The 20171-nt window shown below is 49.3% G+C and overlaps 1 protein-coding gene across 6 annotated transcripts in view; it reads right to left on the bottom strand.

Moving 5' to 3' along the window:
* Positions 1 to 894: 894 nt before the first annotated feature.
* The window catches only part of eif4g3a (eukaryotic translation initiation factor 4 gamma, 3a), a 73087-nt gene continuing 53810 nt past the window's right edge, over positions 895 to 20171 (bottom strand). For 4 of the 6 annotated variants that reach the window (XM_079747990.1, XM_079747991.1, XM_079747995.1 and 1 more), the window contains 13 exons: positions 19424 to 19545; positions 17932 to 18028; positions 15719 to 15821; positions 15049 to 15251; positions 13361 to 13473; positions 11957 to 12123; positions 10886 to 11011; positions 9294 to 9375; positions 8145 to 8243; positions 5965 to 6111; positions 4403 to 4484; positions 2615 to 2761; positions 895 to 2030 (listed from right to left, as the gene is read on the bottom strand). In XM_079747990.1, the coding sequence (XP_079604116.1) occupies positions 1849 to 2030; positions 2615 to 2761; positions 4403 to 4484; positions 5965 to 6111; positions 8145 to 8243; positions 9294 to 9375; positions 10886 to 11011; positions 11957 to 12123; positions 13361 to 13473; positions 15049 to 15251; positions 15719 to 15821; positions 17932 to 18028; positions 19424 to 19545 (1670 nt within the window). In that variant the 3' untranslated portion in view covers positions 895 to 1848. The remainder of the gene's footprint in view (positions 2031 to 2614; positions 2762 to 4402; positions 4485 to 5964; positions 6112 to 8144; positions 8244 to 9293; positions 9376 to 10885; positions 11012 to 11956; positions 12124 to 13360; positions 13474 to 15048; positions 15252 to 15718; positions 15822 to 17931; positions 18029 to 19423; positions 19546 to 20171) is intronic. The other 2 variants (XM_079747992.1, XM_079747993.1) reach the window with 2 other exon arrangements.

Raw genomic sequence — 20171 nt, 5'->3', positions numbered from 1 at the left:
ACACCTGATTGGTCGGGCTTTATTGTCATTGCAAGCATGGAACTAAAATGGATACAAAAGCTGAGAAGTGTTTCTGGGGATTATTTGAAGATGGATATTCCTTTGCCTTTTTTCTATTTCTACATTTGTATTTGTATACCGTCACCGTTGTGCGTGTGTAGGAATTAATTTAAAAAAAATCAAGTCGTTTGTAATTGTTCATTTGATTTGACAAAATGAAACAATTTAGTAAAGCTAATGTAAGATTTGCTACAACTATAGAGTGCAGTTATAGGATTTTACCACTAGATGGCCATAAAGTGCTTAAACAACAGCCTACTCTTCATCCATGTAATATAAACCAAACAGTGCTGACGTTGCCTTCTTTTAATATCAATTCAACTATTGTTGTGAAGGATCCTGTTAGCTCCCAACACAAGGGAAGGCTGAGCTTAGCGTTGAATGGGAACATGAAAGCCTATCGTTAAATGTCTCAATTCAGCATTAAGGCATAGATGAAGCTCAGCATGTCTCTCGGCACGACCAGCTTGGCCTTCCGCCTTGAACAGGCCGGACTCAGAGCTGGATTCAGGGAAGGAACAAATGTTTACTTTCACACAACTTTTGTTTGACAAGGAAACTATTGACCAAACTCTGAGCATGCCTAGTGCCAACAAGGCCTGACTTAACCCAGTCTCTGAACACACTTCCTGTGGCTGTTGACCCGGAATAACCCCAGAAGCAGCGGGACCTGGAGGCTAGAGGTAGCATCCTGCTATTGCCAGCCGATAACACAACAACCCCCATGCATCCACACACGTCCAGAGTCCAAGCTCCCAGAAAACACCAGAAATGAGCAGCCTTTTGTTTTTGTTTTTTTAAATACCTTTTTTCTCTTTAATGTATTTACAAGCGTCTTATTCTGTAGGTCTGAAGTTTTACAAGCACTTCATGTTCTGCAACCCCAGCCTCTGCTTCTGTGGTTTTTTGATGTCGCTTAAACTTGCATTATGCTCATCGTAGCGATCATCCGGGCGTTTCCATTGGTCGGTCAGGATGCCGCGGGACTCGGGTGTCAGAGCTCTGAGTGGACAAGCTGGCGTTGGTCTTGGCAAAGGCATTCTGTGGGCTCTGATTGATGGGGCGGGGTTATGTACAGATCACATGGAGCAAGCCAAACACTTCCTGGATACCCTCACGGTAACCATGTCGAAGCTCATATTGCCAAACGCACACCTGTGTGTGTGCGTATGTCACGCATACCGCTCAGCGCGTGTGTCCACTCAGGTCCCTCTGCATCGGTCCACAATGACCTTAGTTCTACCCTGTGTGTGTGTGTGTGTGTGTGTGTGTGTGTGTGTTATTATAATCATTAATAATCATACGGTTGTTATTTCTACGGCGGCCGGTGCCTCTTCCGTGAGTGTCTGCAAATGTTAAATAAACTTCCTTATTCGCAGTCCTTTTAAAAAAATAATAAATTAAAGAGTCCAGAGGCTATTTGTCCTTTTTCTGTAAGTCTCTTCTTTAAAAAGTAACAAAAGAAAGAAAAAAAGTTTAAAATTTAAAACAAAAATATCTTCTATGTATAATACAGGTATTTAGTGCTTCTGCCGTTTGGATCCAAGATCCAAGATGGCGGTGTGTTGAGGAACCGTACCGCGCATGGGGGGGAGGGGGGGGAGAGAGGGAGGGAGAGGGCAACAACTGAAAAATAAAAACAAATAAAAAGGAGAAGACATTTCAGCCGTGAACGGCCTGCTGACACCCACAGAACGCCGTCGTCTCCAAGGTTCTGCGGTTCTTTAGTTTATTTCCTGGGCTTGGTGGGGGGGAGAAGGGGGGCGAGGGAGGGAGGAGCTCTCCTCGTCAGTTGTCCTCTGACTCCTCCTCGGCCTCCCTCAGCCAGGTGAAGAAGGCCGTGACGGACTTGAGCGCCACGCCCTTCCCCCCCTGCTCGGCCGCGTCGCCGCTGGCCTCCCAGCGGTAGAAGGCGTCCTCCGAGATCACGTCCTCGTCGTACAGACAGTCGAAGAACATCCGCAGGAGGTCTGGGGCGAGAGACAGGAGGGGGGAGAGAGAGAGAGAGAGAGAGAGAGAGAGAGACACAGAGAGAGACACAGAGAGAGACACAGAGAGAGACAGAGACAGAGAGAGAGGAGAGAGAGACAGAGAGACAGAGAGAGGGAGGGAGACAGACAGAGAGAGAGACAGAGGGAGACAGAGAGAGATAGAGAGAGACAGGGAGGGAGGGAGAGAGACGAGAGAGAGAGAGAGAGGGAGGGAGAGAGACAGAGAGAGAGAGACAGAGAGAGACAGACAGAGAGAGAGACAGAGGGAGACAGAGAGAGAGAGACAGGGAGGGAGGGAGAGAGACGAAAGAGAGAGAGAGAGAGAGAGAGAGAGAGAGAGAGAGAGCGAGAGGGAGGGAGAGAGACAGAGAGAGAGAGACAGGGAGGGAGAGAGACAGAGAGAGAGAGAGAGAGAGAGGGGTAACTGAATGGCTACTTTCCTGAGTTGATTGAGATTGTACAGCATTAACCACACAACACACTGTTGGTAGACTTATTTAACATGAAGGTGGACCCCCCATCTAGGGTGGATAGTGGGTCCCCTGCAGTGTGTGTGTACGTACTTGGGGGCTGGTCGAGGGTGACTATCAGGGCCTGAAGTGCGTAAAGTGCTTGCAGCTGTCGCTCTGTGTCTGAGTTCAGGTACTTCAGTAACACAGGCAGTCTCCTCTGGATGAGGACGGTGTCCACACGGCACGAGCTGCTCTCGTCTGGAGGGACACACACACACACACACACACACACACACACACACACACAGAAAGAGAGAGAATATTTTTTTTTATTATCTTTTCACCATTGTTTGACTATTTGTCTGCCATGGCATTGCAAACAATCCATTTTCCATGCAAATAAAGGAACTTCAACTGGAATTTAACAGCTGAATTGAGAAGGATGGAGACAGAAGCAGGGAGAGCAGGCACGTCGTTAGACCGGGGCATTCCAGGCTATAGCCCCGGATCTTTTGGAATAGCCCTGGATCTTTTGGAATAGCCCCAGATCTTTTTGAATAGCCCCGGATCGCTGCGCCATCAAATAAAAATAAAAAAACATAACAATAATGAAAATAGCCCCGTAGAGTAGACTTCTTTTCGATTGCATTACCAGCAGCCACAGATGCAACATGGTAGCAAGTGAAAACCGGGCTATCGAAGAACGCGCGCACGCCCGCACGTTGGAGTGGTAATCTGGAAAGTCGGGAGAATTCCCGGTGGGCCGCTAACGTTTCGGGGCCGCCGGGCTGATTACTGCGGGATAACAATATTGCGTTTATAAAAGTTCCTTGCAGCGCCGTCCGGTAGCCTGAGCTGTGCGCCAGCAGCCTTTTGCTCACTCAACAGACACAACACTCACAAACTGTCAACGACGCAACCAAGTCCATTTTGTCTAGAGGGGAGTAACTGAGCGGCCCCTCCCGAAGTGGTACAGCCCAGGTGGGACTTGAACTGGGATTGGTCAGAAAGACGTAACAGCTATGACAAGTTCAACATTGAACTCTCGTGCAGGCTTGAACAGAGTGACACACAAACACACACACACACACACACATTTTTAAGGAGTTTTTCACCCGCTCCGTATCCAGCTTGTTCCACGCTTTAAGCACGCAGGCTACTAGTATGCGGCGAGCTGGGGCTCTCATGTTCCCCCCTGCGGTGTATTCCTTGTCCGCATCCCCTGCCATCCAGTTGTCATACGATTCATGCAGACTGGCTTTGAACGGCTGATTCCATGGATATACTTTGCGTGTGCCGTGCTTTCCTGTCGATGTGGCGAAGCTGTATGATTATGCTGTTGAGAGCTTAAATAAATGGACTATATATGTTGACTATGAACAATTATTGAAGTTTAACATTTTGTTCAACAAATTTGACAACTGAGAGATGAAACATTGTAGCCAGTGAAAACCGCAAAATGTACATTTAGGGGCAGATTTAGAATCATTTGTTGCAAAATGTTGCAAATTTTATTCTCTATGCATAGCGCATCACGTCGATATTGCTGTTTAGTGCTGCTCTAGTTTGCACTGTTTCCGGAGACCCGCAGTGAATTCAACCCGGTCCACTTGACATCGGGTAGGTGCATGACAGTGTTTATTTGGCTACAGGCTTTTCTAATGTCTCATTTTGACTGCTGGTGTATGTGGTGCACTTTCCTATCCTTAACGTAAACATTAACCTACTCAGTAAGCCTGCCCCGATGTGAGTCCGACATGTTTAGAGTCCTTTTAACCCCTGTTTAAAAGGACTCTAACTTCTGGGCTACAGCCCAGAATGTTTTCTATTGCTAGCGCCACTCCTGAGGGAGAGTGAGGGACCTTCAGGGTTAGGGTTAGGTTCTTCAGTCCATCTTACCCCTCACCGCTGCCTTGCACACCGCGGTCATCAGAGCCCTCAGAAAGGGAGACGAGCTCATCTGGGATTCGTCCAGGTTCGCCTGCAAACAGGAAGTGAGAACAAACAAGGAGGTTCATTCAACGACGTACAGCAGAATGGACAGAGGCCAGGACCATTTCTCTACATGCATACGGTGGACACACCAGACATCTAGACCATGCATGTGTTCATACATTGTGCAAGCACGTATCTGTGAGTGAGTGAGTGAGTGAGTGAGTGAATGAGTGCGCGAGTGAGTGGTGGGCGAGTGAGTGGGCGAGTGAGTGAGTGGGTGAGTGAGTGAGTGAGTGGGTGAGTGAGTGAGTGAGTGAGTGAGTGGGTGAGTGAGTGGGTGAGTGAGTGAGTGAGTGGGTGAGTGGGTGAGTGAGTGAGTGAGTGAGTGAGTGAGTGAGTGGGTGAGTGGGTGAGTGGGTGAGTGAGTGAGTGAGTGAGTGAGTGGGTGAGTGAGTGGGTGAGTGAGTGGGTGAGTGAGTGAGTGAGTGAGTGGGTGAGTGAGTGGGTGAGTGAGTGGGTGAGTGAGTGAGTGAGTGAGTGGGTGAGTGAGTGAGTGAGTGGGTGAGTGAGTGGGTGAGTGAGTGAGTGGGTGAGTGGGTGAGTGAGTGAGTGGGTGAGTGGGTGGGTGAGTGAGTGAGTGGGTGAGTGAGTGAGTGAGTGAGTGAGTGGGTGAGTGGGTGAGTGAGTGAGTGAGTGGGTGAGTGAGTGAGTGAGTGGGTGAGTGAGTGAGTGAGTGGGTGGGTGAGTGAGTGAGTGGGTGAGTGAGTGGGTGAGTGAGTGGGTGAGTGAGTGAGTGAGTGAGTGGGTGAGTGGGTGAGTGAGTGGGTGAGTGAGTGAGTGAGTGAGTGAGTGAGTGGGTGAGTGAGTGAGTGAGTGGGTGGGTGAGTGAGTGGGTGAGTGAGTGGGTGAGTGAGTGGGTGAGTGAGTGGGTGAGTGAGTGAGTGGGTGGGTGAGTGAGTGAGTGGGTGAGTGAGTGAGTGAGTGGGTGAGTGGGTGAGTGAGTGGGTGAGTGGGTGAGTGAGTGGGTGAGTGGGTGAGTGAGTGAGTGAGTGGGTGAGTGGGTGAGTGAGTGAGTGAGTGGGTGAGTGAGTGGGTGAGTGGGTGAGTGGGTGAGTGGGTGGGTGAGTGAGTGAGTGGGTGAGTGGGTGAGTGGGTGAGTGGGTGAGTGAGTGGGTGAGTGAGTGAGTGGGTGGGTGGGTGAGTGGGTGAGTGGGTGGGTGAGTGGGTGAGTGGGTGGGTGAGTGGGTGAGTGGGTGGGTGAGTGGGTGAGTGAGTGAGTGAGTGGGTGAGTGGGTGAGTGGGTGAGTGGGTGGGTGAGTGGGTGAGTGAGTGGGTGAGTGGGTGAGTGGGTGAGTGGGTGAGTGGGTGAGTGAGTGGGTGAGTGAGTGGGTGAGTGGGTGAGTGGGTGAGTGGGTGAGTGGGTGAGTGGGTGAGTGAGTGAGTGGGTGAGTGGGTGAGTGGGTGAGTGGGTGAGTGGGTGAGTGAGTGAGTGGGTGAGTGGGTGAGTGGGTGAGTGAGTGCCGCACCTCCACCCAGTCGAAGACCTGCTCGTCGGTGGCCATGTCCTCCAGCAGAAGGCGCTCCAGCTGCCGGCTCCAGTCCCCGCTGGGCAGGGGGCTCTTGGGCCCGGCGGCCCCAGGGCTGAAGCCCTCCGACTGGGTGAAGTGCAGCTTCTGTCGGCGCCGGGGAGACGGGGAGTTAAAGTGTCCTGGTTGTGGACCGGTGAAGTCTAAAGGTTCTCTGATCCCCACCCCCCGTCTACCTGAAGGTCTCCATCCCTCCACAGGGGCATGGAGGTTCATGAATTTAAAAATGTTTCGGGGATAAAGGTTTCTGCTTATTGGAAGCAAAGCGCAGCTGTCCTGGTCCGTTGGGACTACATCTCTCTACACTCAACTCAACATCTGGAAGTACGGAACAGTAACCACAGAAGTGTGCAGAGCATGGGCGTAGCGGCCAAATACATTGGGGGGTACAAGTCCCCCCCAATGTTCAGATATGCCCAAAATGTCCCCCCCAATAAATCGCTGGGAATAGGGGTATAGCAATTCAATATTTCTATGGGTAGAACACTTACGGTTTCCCTGACTGAAGGCGTCTCTGAACAGTGCACACCCTGAATGACTCGATCCGATTCCATCTACAGCCCTTACAGCCAATGGGAATATGGCTGTTCGGGCTCGCTAGCCAATGGGATAGACCCATGATTCGGTGACTTGTCAGTTGTCACTCGATTGCATTGGTCATCAACCGTCTTTTTTATATGACCACGGCATCAACAACATCAACAACTGCAAATGAAGGGCGTGTTCCGGTCGAAAACACAGGTAAGTTATGAAGCTGTTGGATCATACTTTAATTTCAGTGGTAGATATGTGTACCTGGTTCTCGTATATTCAACACCTGATAGTAGTTTTTCTCACCAGTTGTATTTCTCAATCCTTCTTTCTTCCTGCCTGTAGTGCTCTGTGGATCTCCCCCTCCACCCTGAAGCTCCCCCACTCACCTCCAGCCTGAAGCTCCCCCACTCACCTCCAGCCTGAAGCTCCCCCACTCACCTCCAGCCTGAAGCTCCCCCACTCACCTCCAGCCTGAAGCTCCCCCACTCACCTCCAGCCTGAAGCTCCCCCACTCACCTCCAGCCTGAAGCTCCCCCACTCACCTCCAGCCTGAAGCTCCCCCACTCACCTCCAGCCTGAAGCTCCCCCACTCACCTCCAGCCTGAAGCTCCCCCACTCACCTCCAGCCCATGCTGCATCCCTAATCACCTTCTGTTGTTAGGGCAAAGGTACCCATTAAGCCTACCCTAACCCTACCTCCACCCTAAGACTCCCCTACCTCCACCCTAACCCTACCTCCTCCCCAAGACTCTCCTACCTCCACCCTAACCCTACCTCCACCCTAAGACTCTCCTACCTCCACCCTAAGACTCTCCTACCTCCACCCTAAGCCTCTCCTACCTCCACCCTAAGCCTCTCCTACCTCCACCCTGAGCCTCTCCTACCTCCACCCTAACCCTACCTCCACCCTAAGCCTCTCCTACCTCCACCCTAAGCCTCTCCTACCTCTACCCTAAGCCTCTCCTACCTCCACCCTAAGACTCTCCTACCTCCACCCTAAGCCCCTCCTACCTCCACCCTTAGCCTCTCCTACCTCCACCTTAACCCTACCTCCACCCTAACCTTAACTTTAACTCCACCCTAAGCCTCTCCTACCTCCACCCTAACCCTACCTCCACCCTAAGCCTCTCCTACCTCCACCCTAAGCCTCTCCTACCTCCACCCTGAGCCTCTCCTACCTCCACCCTAACCCTAACTCCACCCTAAGCCTCTCCTACCTCCACCCTGAGCCTCTCCTACCTCCACCCTGAGCCTCTCCTACCTCCACCCTAAGCCTCTCCTACCTCCACCCTAAGCCTCTCCTACCTCCACCCTAATCCTAACTTTAACTCCACCCTAAGCCTCTCCTACCTCCACCCCAACCCTACCTCCACCCTAAGCCTCTCCTACCTCCACCCTGAGCCTCTCCTACCTCCACCCTAAGACTCTCCTACCTCCACCCTAACCCTAACCCTACCTCCACCCTAAGGTTGAGGTGTCTTTTATCGTTTCATGATAGTTTGTTATTCATTACCCATTTTTTTGCTCTTTATATTTTGGTGCTCACGGATGTTTCCATGACAACACCAGTAGTTGTTATGGGTTACCTGTTGTGAGATGAACTCCTGGACGTCTTCCCCCTCCGACAGGAAGTGGCTCCAGCCGAGGCCCGATGCGCGCCACAAAGCGCCCACCTGGCTATGGCTCTGGGGATACAAGTTCACAAGAGTCAGTCTAACCCCCTCCTATTGGTCCAACAGGTCGTCAGTCTAACCCCCTCCTATTGGTCCAACAGGTCGTCAGTCTAACCCCCTCCTATTGGTCCAACAGGTCGTCAGTCTAACCCCCTCCTATTGGTCCAACAGGTCGTCAGTCCAACCCCCTCCTATTTGTCCAACAGGTCGTCAGTCCAACCCCCTCCTATTGGTCCAACAGGTCGTCAGTCCAACCCCCTCCTATTGGTCCAACAGGTCGTCAGTCCAACCCCATCCTATTGGTCCAACAGGTCGTCAGTCCAACCCCCTCTTATTGGTCCAATAGGTCGTCAGTCCAACCCCCTCCTATTGGTCCAACAGGTCGTCAGTCTAACCCCCTCCTATTGGTCCAACAGGTCGTCAGTCCAACCCCCTCCTTTTGGTCCAACAGGTCGTCAGTCCAACCCCCTCCTATTGGTCCAACAGGTCGTCAGTCTAACCCCCTCCTATTGGTCCAACAGGTCGTCAGTCTAACCCCCACCTATTGGTCCAACAGGTCGTCAGTCCAACCTCCTCCTATTGGTCCAACAGGTCGTCAGTCTAACCCCCTCCTATTGGTCCAACAGGTCGTTAGTCCAACCCCCTCCTATTGGTCCAACAGGTCGTCAGTCTAACCCCCTCCTATTGGTCCAACAGGTCGTTAGTCCAACCCCCTCCTATTGGTCCAACAGGTAGCAGTCTAACCCCCACCTATTGGTCCAACAGGTCGTCAGTCCAACCTCCTCCTATTGGTCCAACAGGTCGTCAGTCTAACCCCCTCCTATTGGTCCAACAGGTCGTTAGTCCAACCCCCTCCTATTGGTCCAACAGGTCGTCAGTCTAACCCCCACCCTGTCAGAACTTAACCCACCACAGTCTAGGGATACCACATGCTACACATTGACCTATTGATTTACCAATCGTTGGATGAGATTCAACACAGGCTCTGTTTCATCTCTGCCTTCATTGAAATACAAACCTACAGACGCACAATAAAGGACCGTTACAATGATGGGGGCTTACCGTGGTTTTGCATAGTATGTGCAGTATTTCAGAAAATAACATCCCAGCTCTTCCAACAGGAAGTAATGGTTTGCTTAATTCACTGTAAACAAAACAAAGAGCAGATTAGATCCAGCAGGGCGACACGTTGCTCTGTTTATACACAGCAAAGCAGGGATCAAAGGTCAGCGCTACAGGGGAGCTGTGAGTGAACGGCCCAGAGTTCTGGTTTCACCAATGAGGCTTCAACTGTTAGGGGAAAGATAGGAGCTCTCCCTAGTGTAGCTCGGGTGCAGAAGGCATAAAGAGGAATGTATGGACAAGCTTCCCAAACTGGCAACAAGACACTACTCTGGAATCCCTTTGAAAGTGATATATGAATACAATTATTTTTTAATTGATGACTATAGAAGCAATGGTTTGGTACCTAAAGAGCTAGATAGTCACAGGGATGGGTGTTACCTAAAGAGCTAGATAGTCATGGGGATGGGTGTTACCTAAAGAGCTAGATAGTCACGGGGATGGGTGTTACCTAAAGAAATAGATAGTCATGGGGATGGGTGTTACCTAAAGAGCTAGATAGTCACGGGGATGAGTGTTACCTAAAGAGATAGATAGTCATGGGGATGGGTGTTACCTAAAGAGATAGATAGTCACGGGGATGGGTGTTACCTAAAGAGATAGATAGTCACGGGGATGGGTGTTAACTAAAGAGATAGATAGTCACGGGGATGGGTGTTACCTAAAGAGTTAGTCACGGGGATGGGTGTTACCTAAAGAGATAGATAGTCACGGGGATGGGTGTTACATAAAGAGATAGATAGTCACGGGGATGGGTGTTACCTAAAGAGATAGATAGTCATGGGGATGGGTGTTACATAAAGAGATAGATAGTCACGGGGATAGGTGTTACCTAAAGAGATAGATAGTCACGGGGATGGGTGTTACCTAAAGAGATAGATAGTCACGGGGATGGGTGTTACATAAAGAGATAGATAGTCATGGGGATGGGTGTTACCTAAAGAGATAGATAGTCATGGGGATGGGTGTTACATAAAGAGATAGATAGTCATGGGGATGGGTGTTACATAAAGAGATAGATAGTCATGGGGATGGGTGTTACATAAAGAGATAGATAGTCACGGGGATGGGTGTTACCTAAAGAGATAGATAGTCATGGGGATGGGTGTTACATAAAGAGATAGATAGTCACGGGGATGGGTGTTACCTAAAGAGATAGATAGTCATGGGGATGGGTGTTACATAAAGAGATAGATAGTCACGGGGATGGGTGTTACATAAAGAGATAGATAGTCACGGGGATAGGTGTTACCTAAAGAGATAGATAGTCACGGGGATGGGTGTTACCTAAAGAGATAGATAGTCACGGGGATGGGTGTTACCTAAAGAGATAGATAGTCACGGGGATGGGTGTTACCTAAAGAGATAGATAGTCACGGGGATGGGTGTTACCTAAAGAGATAGATAGTCACGGGGATGGGTGTTACCTAAAGAGATAGATAGTCACGGGGATGGGTGTTACCTAAAGAGATAGATAGTCACGGGGATGGGTGTTACCTAAAGAGATAGATAGTCACGGGGATGGGTGTTACCTAAAGAGCTCTCTCATAGAGAAGCCCCCCTCGTGCAGCACAGGGCTAAGCAGCTCTGCCAGGTACAGCCAGATGTGGGGGATGTCTATGGCCATGTCGTCAGCCTGCTCCAGGATGTCAGTGCACCTGACACACAGAGACACACACACACAGTGAATTTATGTGGTCAAGGATGGATCACTAAAGGTTTTTTACACTGCCAAATATGCCGTCTTTTGCACGCCTTTTTCCCGCCATGGTGGGCGCGTTTACAATGCCCGAGGTCAATTGCCAGCTTGAGCTAGCACCACAATTTAATCTCCCGGACCCTACACATTGGCGGTTTCATTCTGACGTAAATGCGATTAGACGGCTCTGCGGTTCCAGGGGGCGGAGTTGGGTGGCGGTGTTGCTGCGTTGCCTACACAGAGACAATGCAGCGATATCAACATGGGCAGTTCTAACTGGAGACTGGGAAATATGAGAGCTGCTGACCATCAGGGGACGAAGGTGATGCAGTCGCATTTAACGAAGACGGGGAAAGATGGTGCGATCTACGAGATGGATGCAGAAGAACTGCCCTTATGAGGCTTTTGTTGGGATAAAAAACAAGTGGTCAGCAAAAGAAAGAATATGTACACTCGGATGTATACTCATTCTTGCGTGCGAGTCTCTTGAATCATTAAAAAATTATAACATTCGTAGTATGCAATTATTCTAAAGAGGTCTACTCTCCGTGCGCAGCCTTCTCTAGTGAACCAAGAAAGCCAGTTTTCCCCCTCGGTTTTGCAGTGAAATCGCCGGGCGTGCCAAGCCCTGACCGAACCGGCTGGGCAGTGTAAAAGGCCTTTGTTGGTCCAGACAGTTAACAGAAGCCGTTACTAAAGGAGTACTACCAGTCCCTCTCTGGGGTCCTAAGGTCATTGCCCTGTAGATACACGTGGTAAAGCCGCCCTTGATAACCAGCAGTCATTCGTATGCGGTCTCTGGCATTCCTCTTCCTGATGAGGAGACTGATGCTCCCACATACAAGACACCTTCACTAGATGAAGTGAACTTTAACCCCTGAGTCCCCCCCCACAGCGCCCTCACCCTGAGATCAGCTGGGCCTTGGACAGCACCCCCTGCTGCAGCAGCTGGAAGAAAAGCTGGCCCATGTGCTGCCGGGCCTTCTGGCTGCGCTCCAGCGTAGACTCCACCCCCACACGCACAAACACCTGGGAGGCCTGATGCAGCTCCCCAACACACTGCACCGCCTCCTGCGCACACACACACACACACAGACACACAGACAGACAGACAGACAGACAGACAGACAGACAGACAGACAGACAGACAGACAGACAGACAGACAGACAGAAACCACACAGACAGACAGACAGACAGACACCACACAGACAGACAGACAGACAGACAGACACCACACACAGACAGACAGACACCACACAGACAGACAGACAGACAGACAGACAGACAGACAGACAGACAGACACCACACAGACAGACAGACACCACACAGACAGACAGACAGACAGACAGACAGACAGACACCACACAGACAGACAGACACCACACAGACAGACAGACAGACACCACACAGACAGACAGACAGACAGACACCACACACAGACAGACAGACACCACACAGACAGACAGACAGACAGACAGACAGAAACCACACAGACAGACAGACAGACAGACACCACACACAGACAGACAGACAGACAGACACACACAGACAGACAGACAGACAGACAGACAGACAGACAGACAGACAGACAGACAGACAGACAGACAGACAGACAGACAGACAGACAGACACCACACACAGACAGACAGACAGACAGACAGACAGACAGACAGACACCACACAGACAGACAGACAGACACCACACAGACAGACAGACAGACACCACACACAGACAGACAGACAGACACCACACACAGACAGACAGACAGACAGACAGACACCACACAGACAGACAGACAGACAGACACCACACAGACAGACAGACACCACACAGACAGACAGACAGACAGACAGACACCACACAGACAGACAGACAGACAGACAGACACCACACAGACAGACAGACAGACACCACACAGACAGAGAGACAGAGAGACAGACAGACAGACAGACAGACAGACAGACAGAGACACACACACCACCCAGACAGACAGACAGACAGACAGACACACAATTTGCACATGCGCACACAACACACACACATGTAACGAAAATAAATTAGAAAAACCATAACGGAAAAGGCAATTTCTGAAGACATTTTGACGTGAATTCTGGCTGTTAAAGGCACTAAAATGTATCACTGCTTTAAATGATTTGGAGTGTTTAAGGGTTGAAGGCAGTTTAAACCAAATTTTAAAGTTTCTAGATTTCCAGTTTGTACAATTCTAGCTCATCCTAGTCTAGGTCCTCCTATATAATTCTTCCCATTCCAGTTCTTCTGGTTTCTGCAGGTTCCTGAGGGGTACCTTGAGGTCGTTGATGTGCAGGAACTCGTCGATAATGGCCTTGGATCTCCTCTCCAACTCCTCCACAGGGAGCAGTGCTCCGTCTGAGGCGGTGCCTGCTGGCTCAGGTGGGGCTGACGGAGAGGATAGTAGTGATGGGTCAGCAGTATGATACAGAACAACACACTGGTTATTAGAACAACAGAACAACACACTGGTTATTAGAACAACACACTGGTTATTAGAACAACACACTGGTTATTATAACAACACACTGGTTATTATAACAACAGAACAACACACTGGTTATTAGAACAACACACTGGTTATTATAACAACACACTGGTTATTATAACAACACACTGGTTATTATAACAACACACTGGTTATTATAACAACACACTGGTTATTAGAACAACACACTGGTTATTATAACAACACACTGGTTATTAGAACAACAGAACAACACACTGGTTATTATAACAACAGAACAACACGGTGGTTATTATAACAGAACAACACGGTGGTTATTATAACAACAGAACAACACGGTAGTTATTATAACAACAGAACAACACGGTGGTCATTATAATAATAGAATAATATGGTGGTCATTATTATAATATAATAAAGTTGTGGTTATTATTATAATATAATAATATGGTTGTCATTATAACATAATTTAATAATATGGTGGTTATTATAATAATAAAATAATAATATGGTAGTTATTATAATATTAATATACTAATATGGAGGTTATTATAACAATAATATTTTGTTCATTATTATAATAACATAATAATATGGTGGTCATTATTATAATAATATAATATTATGGCGTTTATTATTATAATAATATAATATGGTGGTTATTATAATAATAATAATGTATAATATATGTATCCACCTCTATAGACTGTATCCACCTCTATAGACTGTATCCATCCATCTCTATAGACTAGTCTATAGAGATCCACCTCTATAGACTGTATCCACCTCTCTAGACTGTATCTATCTCTATAGACTGTATCTATCTCTATAGACTGTATCTATCTCTAGACTGTATCTATCTCTATAGACTGTATCTATCTCTATAAAATGTATCTATCTCTATAGACTGTATCCACCTCTATAGACTGTATCCACCTCTATAGACTGTATCTATCTCTATAGACTATCTATCTCTAGACTGTATCTATCTCTATAGACTGTATCCACCTCTATAGACTATCTATCTCTATAGACTGTATCTATCTCTATAGACTATCTATCTCTATAAACTGTATCTATCTCTATAGACTGTATCCAACTCTATAGACATTATCAACCATCTCGTATTGCTGTTCCAACACCACCGGTTCTCTCCAGGGTGCTCTAGGGGTGTTCTAGGGGTGTTCTAGGGGTGTTGTAGGGTTGCTCTAGGGGTGCTCTAGGGGTGCTCTAGGGGTGTTCTAGGGGTGCTCTAGGGGTGCTCTAGGGGTGCTCTAGGGGTGCTCTAGGGGTGTTCTAGGGGTGCTCTAGGGGTGTTCTAGGGGTGCTCTAGGGGTGCTCTAGGGGTGTTCTAGGGGTGCTCTAGGGGTGCTCTAGGGGTGTTCTAGGGGTGTTCTAGGGGTGTTCTAGGGGTGCTCTAGGGGTGTTCTAGGGGTGCTCTAGGGGTGCTCTAGGGGTGCTCTAGGGGTGCTCTAGGGGTGCTCTAGGGCTCTTACCGGGCTCCTTGGCCCTGCTCCTCTCTGGCTCCGTCTTTTCCTCGGTGAGGCTGGGTCTGCGGGGCTCCTCACCCTCCTTCTCCTGGCGCCCCTCGGGCCCCTCCATCAGGTCCCTGGAGCTGCCGGCCCTGGAGAAGGGCCCAGGCCATGTGGCCGGGGCCGGGCTCAGGGGCTTGTCACTACGCTCTCTGCCCGTACTGCGGCTGGGATGGAGGAGGAGGAGCAGTACATTATTGGTCCTGATCAACTGGTAGAACACTTACGGGTTAGGGGTCGATTCCCACTAGTGCAGCCCATGGTAAGTACTTATCGCAAGCATTGTGAATGGTCCATAGGAATGGTAGATTATATTGTTAAATTGGAAGGGCACCATGATATTAGACAGAAATATTAAACTTAACCCCTTCTAGCATGTTCTCACCTGGTCTGGCAGGACCATTGGAAGGCCACCTGACCTCACCGGACCAACTCCCAGAGCTAGAGCAGCACTACGGGCCCTCAGTGTAGACTACATGTAGTGGCTACAGGCCACGTAGGTAGCTACTACATGTAGTAGCTACCTACGGCCTGGGTCGGTAGCTGCTCCTCTACTCCAACTGCAGATATGTACTACACTCTGCAGTCTGCTGCCTCACAACACTTCCTTTAACACACACGCCTCCCCACGTACCTCCCCAGGGCTCTCCGCGAGTCGTAGTCTGCGTTCTGGGCGGGGGGAGTGGCCTGGAGGGCCGAGTACCGGTTCAGACTGCTGCCGCCGGACCTGGACACTTCTGATGGGAGAGGGAGAGCACACGGTGGAGACCATGAGACCTAACCCTAACCCTGGACCATGAGACCTAACTCTGGACCATGAGACCTAACCCTAACCCTAGACCATGAGACCTAACCCTAACCCTGGACCATGAGACCTAACCCTAACCCTGGACCATGAGACCTAACCCTAACCCCAGACCATGAGACCTAACCCTAACCCTGGACCATGAGACTTAACCCTGAACCATGAGACCTAACCCTAACCCTGGACCATGAGACCCAACCCTGGACCATGAGACCTAACCCTAACCCTAGACCATGAGACCTAACCCTAACCCTGGACCATGAGACTTAACCCTGAACCATGAGACCTAACCCTAACCCTGGACCATGAGACCTAACCCTAACCCTGGACCATGAGACCTAACTCTGGACCATGAGACCTAACCCTAACCCTAGACCATGAGACCTAACCCTAACCCTAGACCATGAGACCTAACCCTAACCCTGGACCATGAGACCTAACCCTAACCCTGGACCATGAGACCTAACCCTAACCCTGGACCATGAGACCTAACCCTGGACCATGAGACCTAACCCTAACCCATGAGACCTAACCCTAACCCTAGACCATGAGACCTAACCCTAACCCTGGACCATGAGACCTAACCCTAACCCCAGACCATGAGACCTAACCCTAACCCTGGACCATGAGACTTAACCCTGAACCATGAGACCTAACCCTAACCCTGGACCATGAGACCTAACCCTAACCCCGGACCATGAGACCTAACCCTAACCCTAGACCATGAGACCTAACCCTAACCCTAGACCATGAGACCTAACCCTAACCCTGGACCATGAGACCTAACCCTAACCCTGGACCATGAGACCTAACCCTAACCCTGGACCATGAGACCTAACCCTGGACCATGAGACCTAACCCTAACCCTAGACCATGAGACCTAACCCTAACCCTAGACCATGAGACCTAACCCTAACCCTGGACCATGAGACCTAACCCTAACCCCAGACCATGAGACCTAACCCTAACCCTGGACCATGAGACTTAACCCTGAACCATGAGACCTAACCCTAACCCTGGACCATGAGACCTAACCCTAACCCTGGACCATGAGACCTAACCCTAACCCCAGACCATGAGACCTAACCCTAACCCTGGACCATGAGACCTAACCCTAACCCTGGACCATGAGACCTAACCCTAACCCCAGACCATGAGACCTAACCCTAACCCTGGACCATGAGACCTAACCCTGGACCATGAGACCTAACCCTAACCCTAGACCATGAGACCTAACCCTAACCCTGGACCATGAGACTTAACCCTGAACCATGAGACCTAACCCTAACCCTGGACCATGAGACCTAACCCTAACCCTGGACCATGAGACCTAACCCTAACCCTAGACCATGAGACCTAACCCTGGACCATGAGACCTAACCCTGGACCATGAGACCTAACCCTGGACCATGAGACCTAACCCTGGACCATGAGACCTAACCCTAACCCTGGACCATGAGACCTAACCCTGGACCATGAGACCTAACCCTGGACCATGAGACCTAACCCTAACCCTAGACCATGAGACCTAACCCTGGACCATGAGACCTAACCCTGGACCATGAGACCTAACCCTGGACCATGAGACCTAACCCTAACCCTGGACCATGAGACCTAACCCTGGACCATGAGACCTAACCCTTGACCATGAGACCTAACCCTAGACCATGAGACCTAACCCTAACCCCATGTCACCACGGACATGAGTCATAGTGTTCTCATTACTGTTCTGTACTGCTGCTGCCACAGCCACACGTACCATGGTGGGGTTAATAAAGGGAATCCTATCTCATTGCTTTAGCTTAATGGCTGTAATGGGGTGTCTACTGCCATTGAGTTACACACATCATTTACATTTGGATCCAGCCACACCTAATCTAACCATCTATAATAATCAGCCAATCAGACCAATGAGACTTGAGTATGTTCCCCCGTGCTCTAACCTGAGCCTATGCTAACATATGTGCTACCTGAGTCTATACTAAGCTATGGTCACCTGAGTCTATACTAAGCTATGGTCACCTGAGACTATACTAACCTACCTGTGTTCTCACCTGAGTCGCTGGCCCTGGCTCCTCCACTGCTCCCTTTAATCCAGCTGACCCGAGGTCCTAGCTGGATCTTTTCATCCATCTGAGGCTGTGGAGACAACGTAGGACCCGTTAGTGGAGGTCTATCCTGAGAGTAAAGACATAGACGTAGACTGGAGGGATTCTCACCGACAGTGGAAAAACACTCAGAAACCCACTGCCTTCTTAAAGGTTGTATCAGCGATGTTGGGTGACCTCACTTCTGTCGGTATTTGAAGCGAGATCCCAAACAAACAGAGCCAGTTCGCCCCTCCCTTTCGTGTTTCGTGCATCCAGTAAAAACGATCATGAACGCAGCGCAAAAAAACCACAACACCCACCACTTGTTTTTTTGTACGATCTCGGGGCACAGGCTGCCTACAGAGACGCGTTTTTTTGACGGCCTGCTTATCAGGCGGATAGATAGCGGATCGTGGGGAAAGATCAGATGAATATGATCATCTATGTTTTGGCTGATACAACCTTTAAATTGTAATCAACCCCAAGTTTAACTTTGGTCTTTATTGACCGGTGTTGTTGTAGGTGTGTCGAGTTGACCACCTCACATCTCTAGGTATAACAGCAGTCCTCTGCCATTCACATCTAAAACAAAACATAGCACATCACCACCAGCAGGGGGTGCTGTGAGGGACGCCAGCAGCGCTAGCCAACAGTACCACAGACCTCCAGCAGGGTGACCCACTGAACTACACAGCCCATAATACAGACCAGATGAGGAGCAGGAGGATGGGGTTGTGGTGAGATCGCCAGAGGATGGGGAATCAAGAGAACAATCTAATCTAGGAACACAAAGAAGCCTTGTGATGGTCACAGCAGAGGTTATGTGTGAATGGCCGAGTTCAAGTACAGTAGGTCTGCTATGGAAGATGTTTACAAGCTGACAATGAGAATAAATTAACTCTCCAGAGTCAATTAAAGAACTTCAGAGCAAAGTTAAAGTAGCATAATTAGCAGTAGATATTCTAGATTATACCAAAAAGGATCTAGCCACAATGGGTCAAAGAAACCACTGGGAAAACCCACGTTTTTCTGAGGTTAAATCATTGTCATCGTATGAGAAATTAGAGATTTCAACTCTGTTCTTCTGCCTATATTAACCATAGGTTTTCTAGGAAAGGCAGTCAGTGGTCTGGGGAATGAATGCCAAACACAGCCACAAACAGGCTTTATGGTGAGTTGGATGGACCCTTGGCTTGTTCTTTCACAACGTGTTTTTTTGGAGCGTTTAAGTTTCTTCTGCAAAAGACTACAAAATGGGATTTATAGCCACAGTGGTTCCAAAACAAACACTACAACCACGAAACTGGGGGTGGCATTCAATCAGAGGGCGAGAAAACCGAGGCCTCATCCCAGCCTAGACATCATCCAGAGAACGAAACGGACCAGGACCGCGGGCTGGAAGGAGCCCGGTGAGGAGAGGGAGGGAGGAGGTGCAGGAGCTGACCTTGGAGATCTTCATCAGCTTGTTGGGGTCGATGGTCCTGCTGTTCTTGGTCACGGGCACCGTGTTCCAGGTCTCCTCCCTGGGGGGCCGCGCCTCCCTCTGGTCTCTCTGCTCCCGGGGGTCTGGAGGGGGTGAACAGCGGCGTTCACACCAGGGCGTCAACGATACTCTTGCGCTCAGATAAAAGGCTGCCATGTCCGATGTCTATGTCCTAATGATGAAGTAAGTCTGTAACAGACAGACTGATAACATAAAGATGACTTTAATGTATAGTGGAATATATCTTTGACTGGAATATTTTTTTCACACACACATCACTTATCCAACTCCTCGCTTTGACTGCTTTCATGGTCCTCTGACCATTTTACAGGATGGTGGACGGGGGATTGTGCTTATATTCAGTATAATATTGGTCTTGGTTTGTTGTTCAATTTAACATTTGACTAGTCACAGAAATCTGACTTTAGATTCACATGTAAGAGTCTGACTCAGATCAAGGAGAATGGGGCGTTTCACTTTCTTTTGCTTCATATTTGGTTTGGCTATTGTTGGCGGCAGAGATCTCCAAAATCTTTATCGGCTACTTACAGATAATATGAGTTTTGCCAGCAGAAGTAAACTGCATAAAAATTGTCGTGGTCGTCACAATATTGGAAGTTTCATCAACTGGCACAAATTAATTTTCTTCCGTATAATATCTTTAACGAAACCGCAAACAAGGAAGTGTTGGTGTTTGCCCCAGCCTGTT

Source organism: Pollachius pollachius (genome assembly GCF_949987615.1).
Source record: "Pollachius pollachius genome assembly, chromosome: 12".
Lineage (NCBI taxonomy): Eukaryota > Metazoa > Chordata > Actinopteri > Gadiformes > Gadidae > Pollachius > Pollachius pollachius.
The sequence above is the reverse complement of the archived record's forward strand: the minus strand, read 5'-3'. Positions and strand labels throughout refer to the sequence as shown.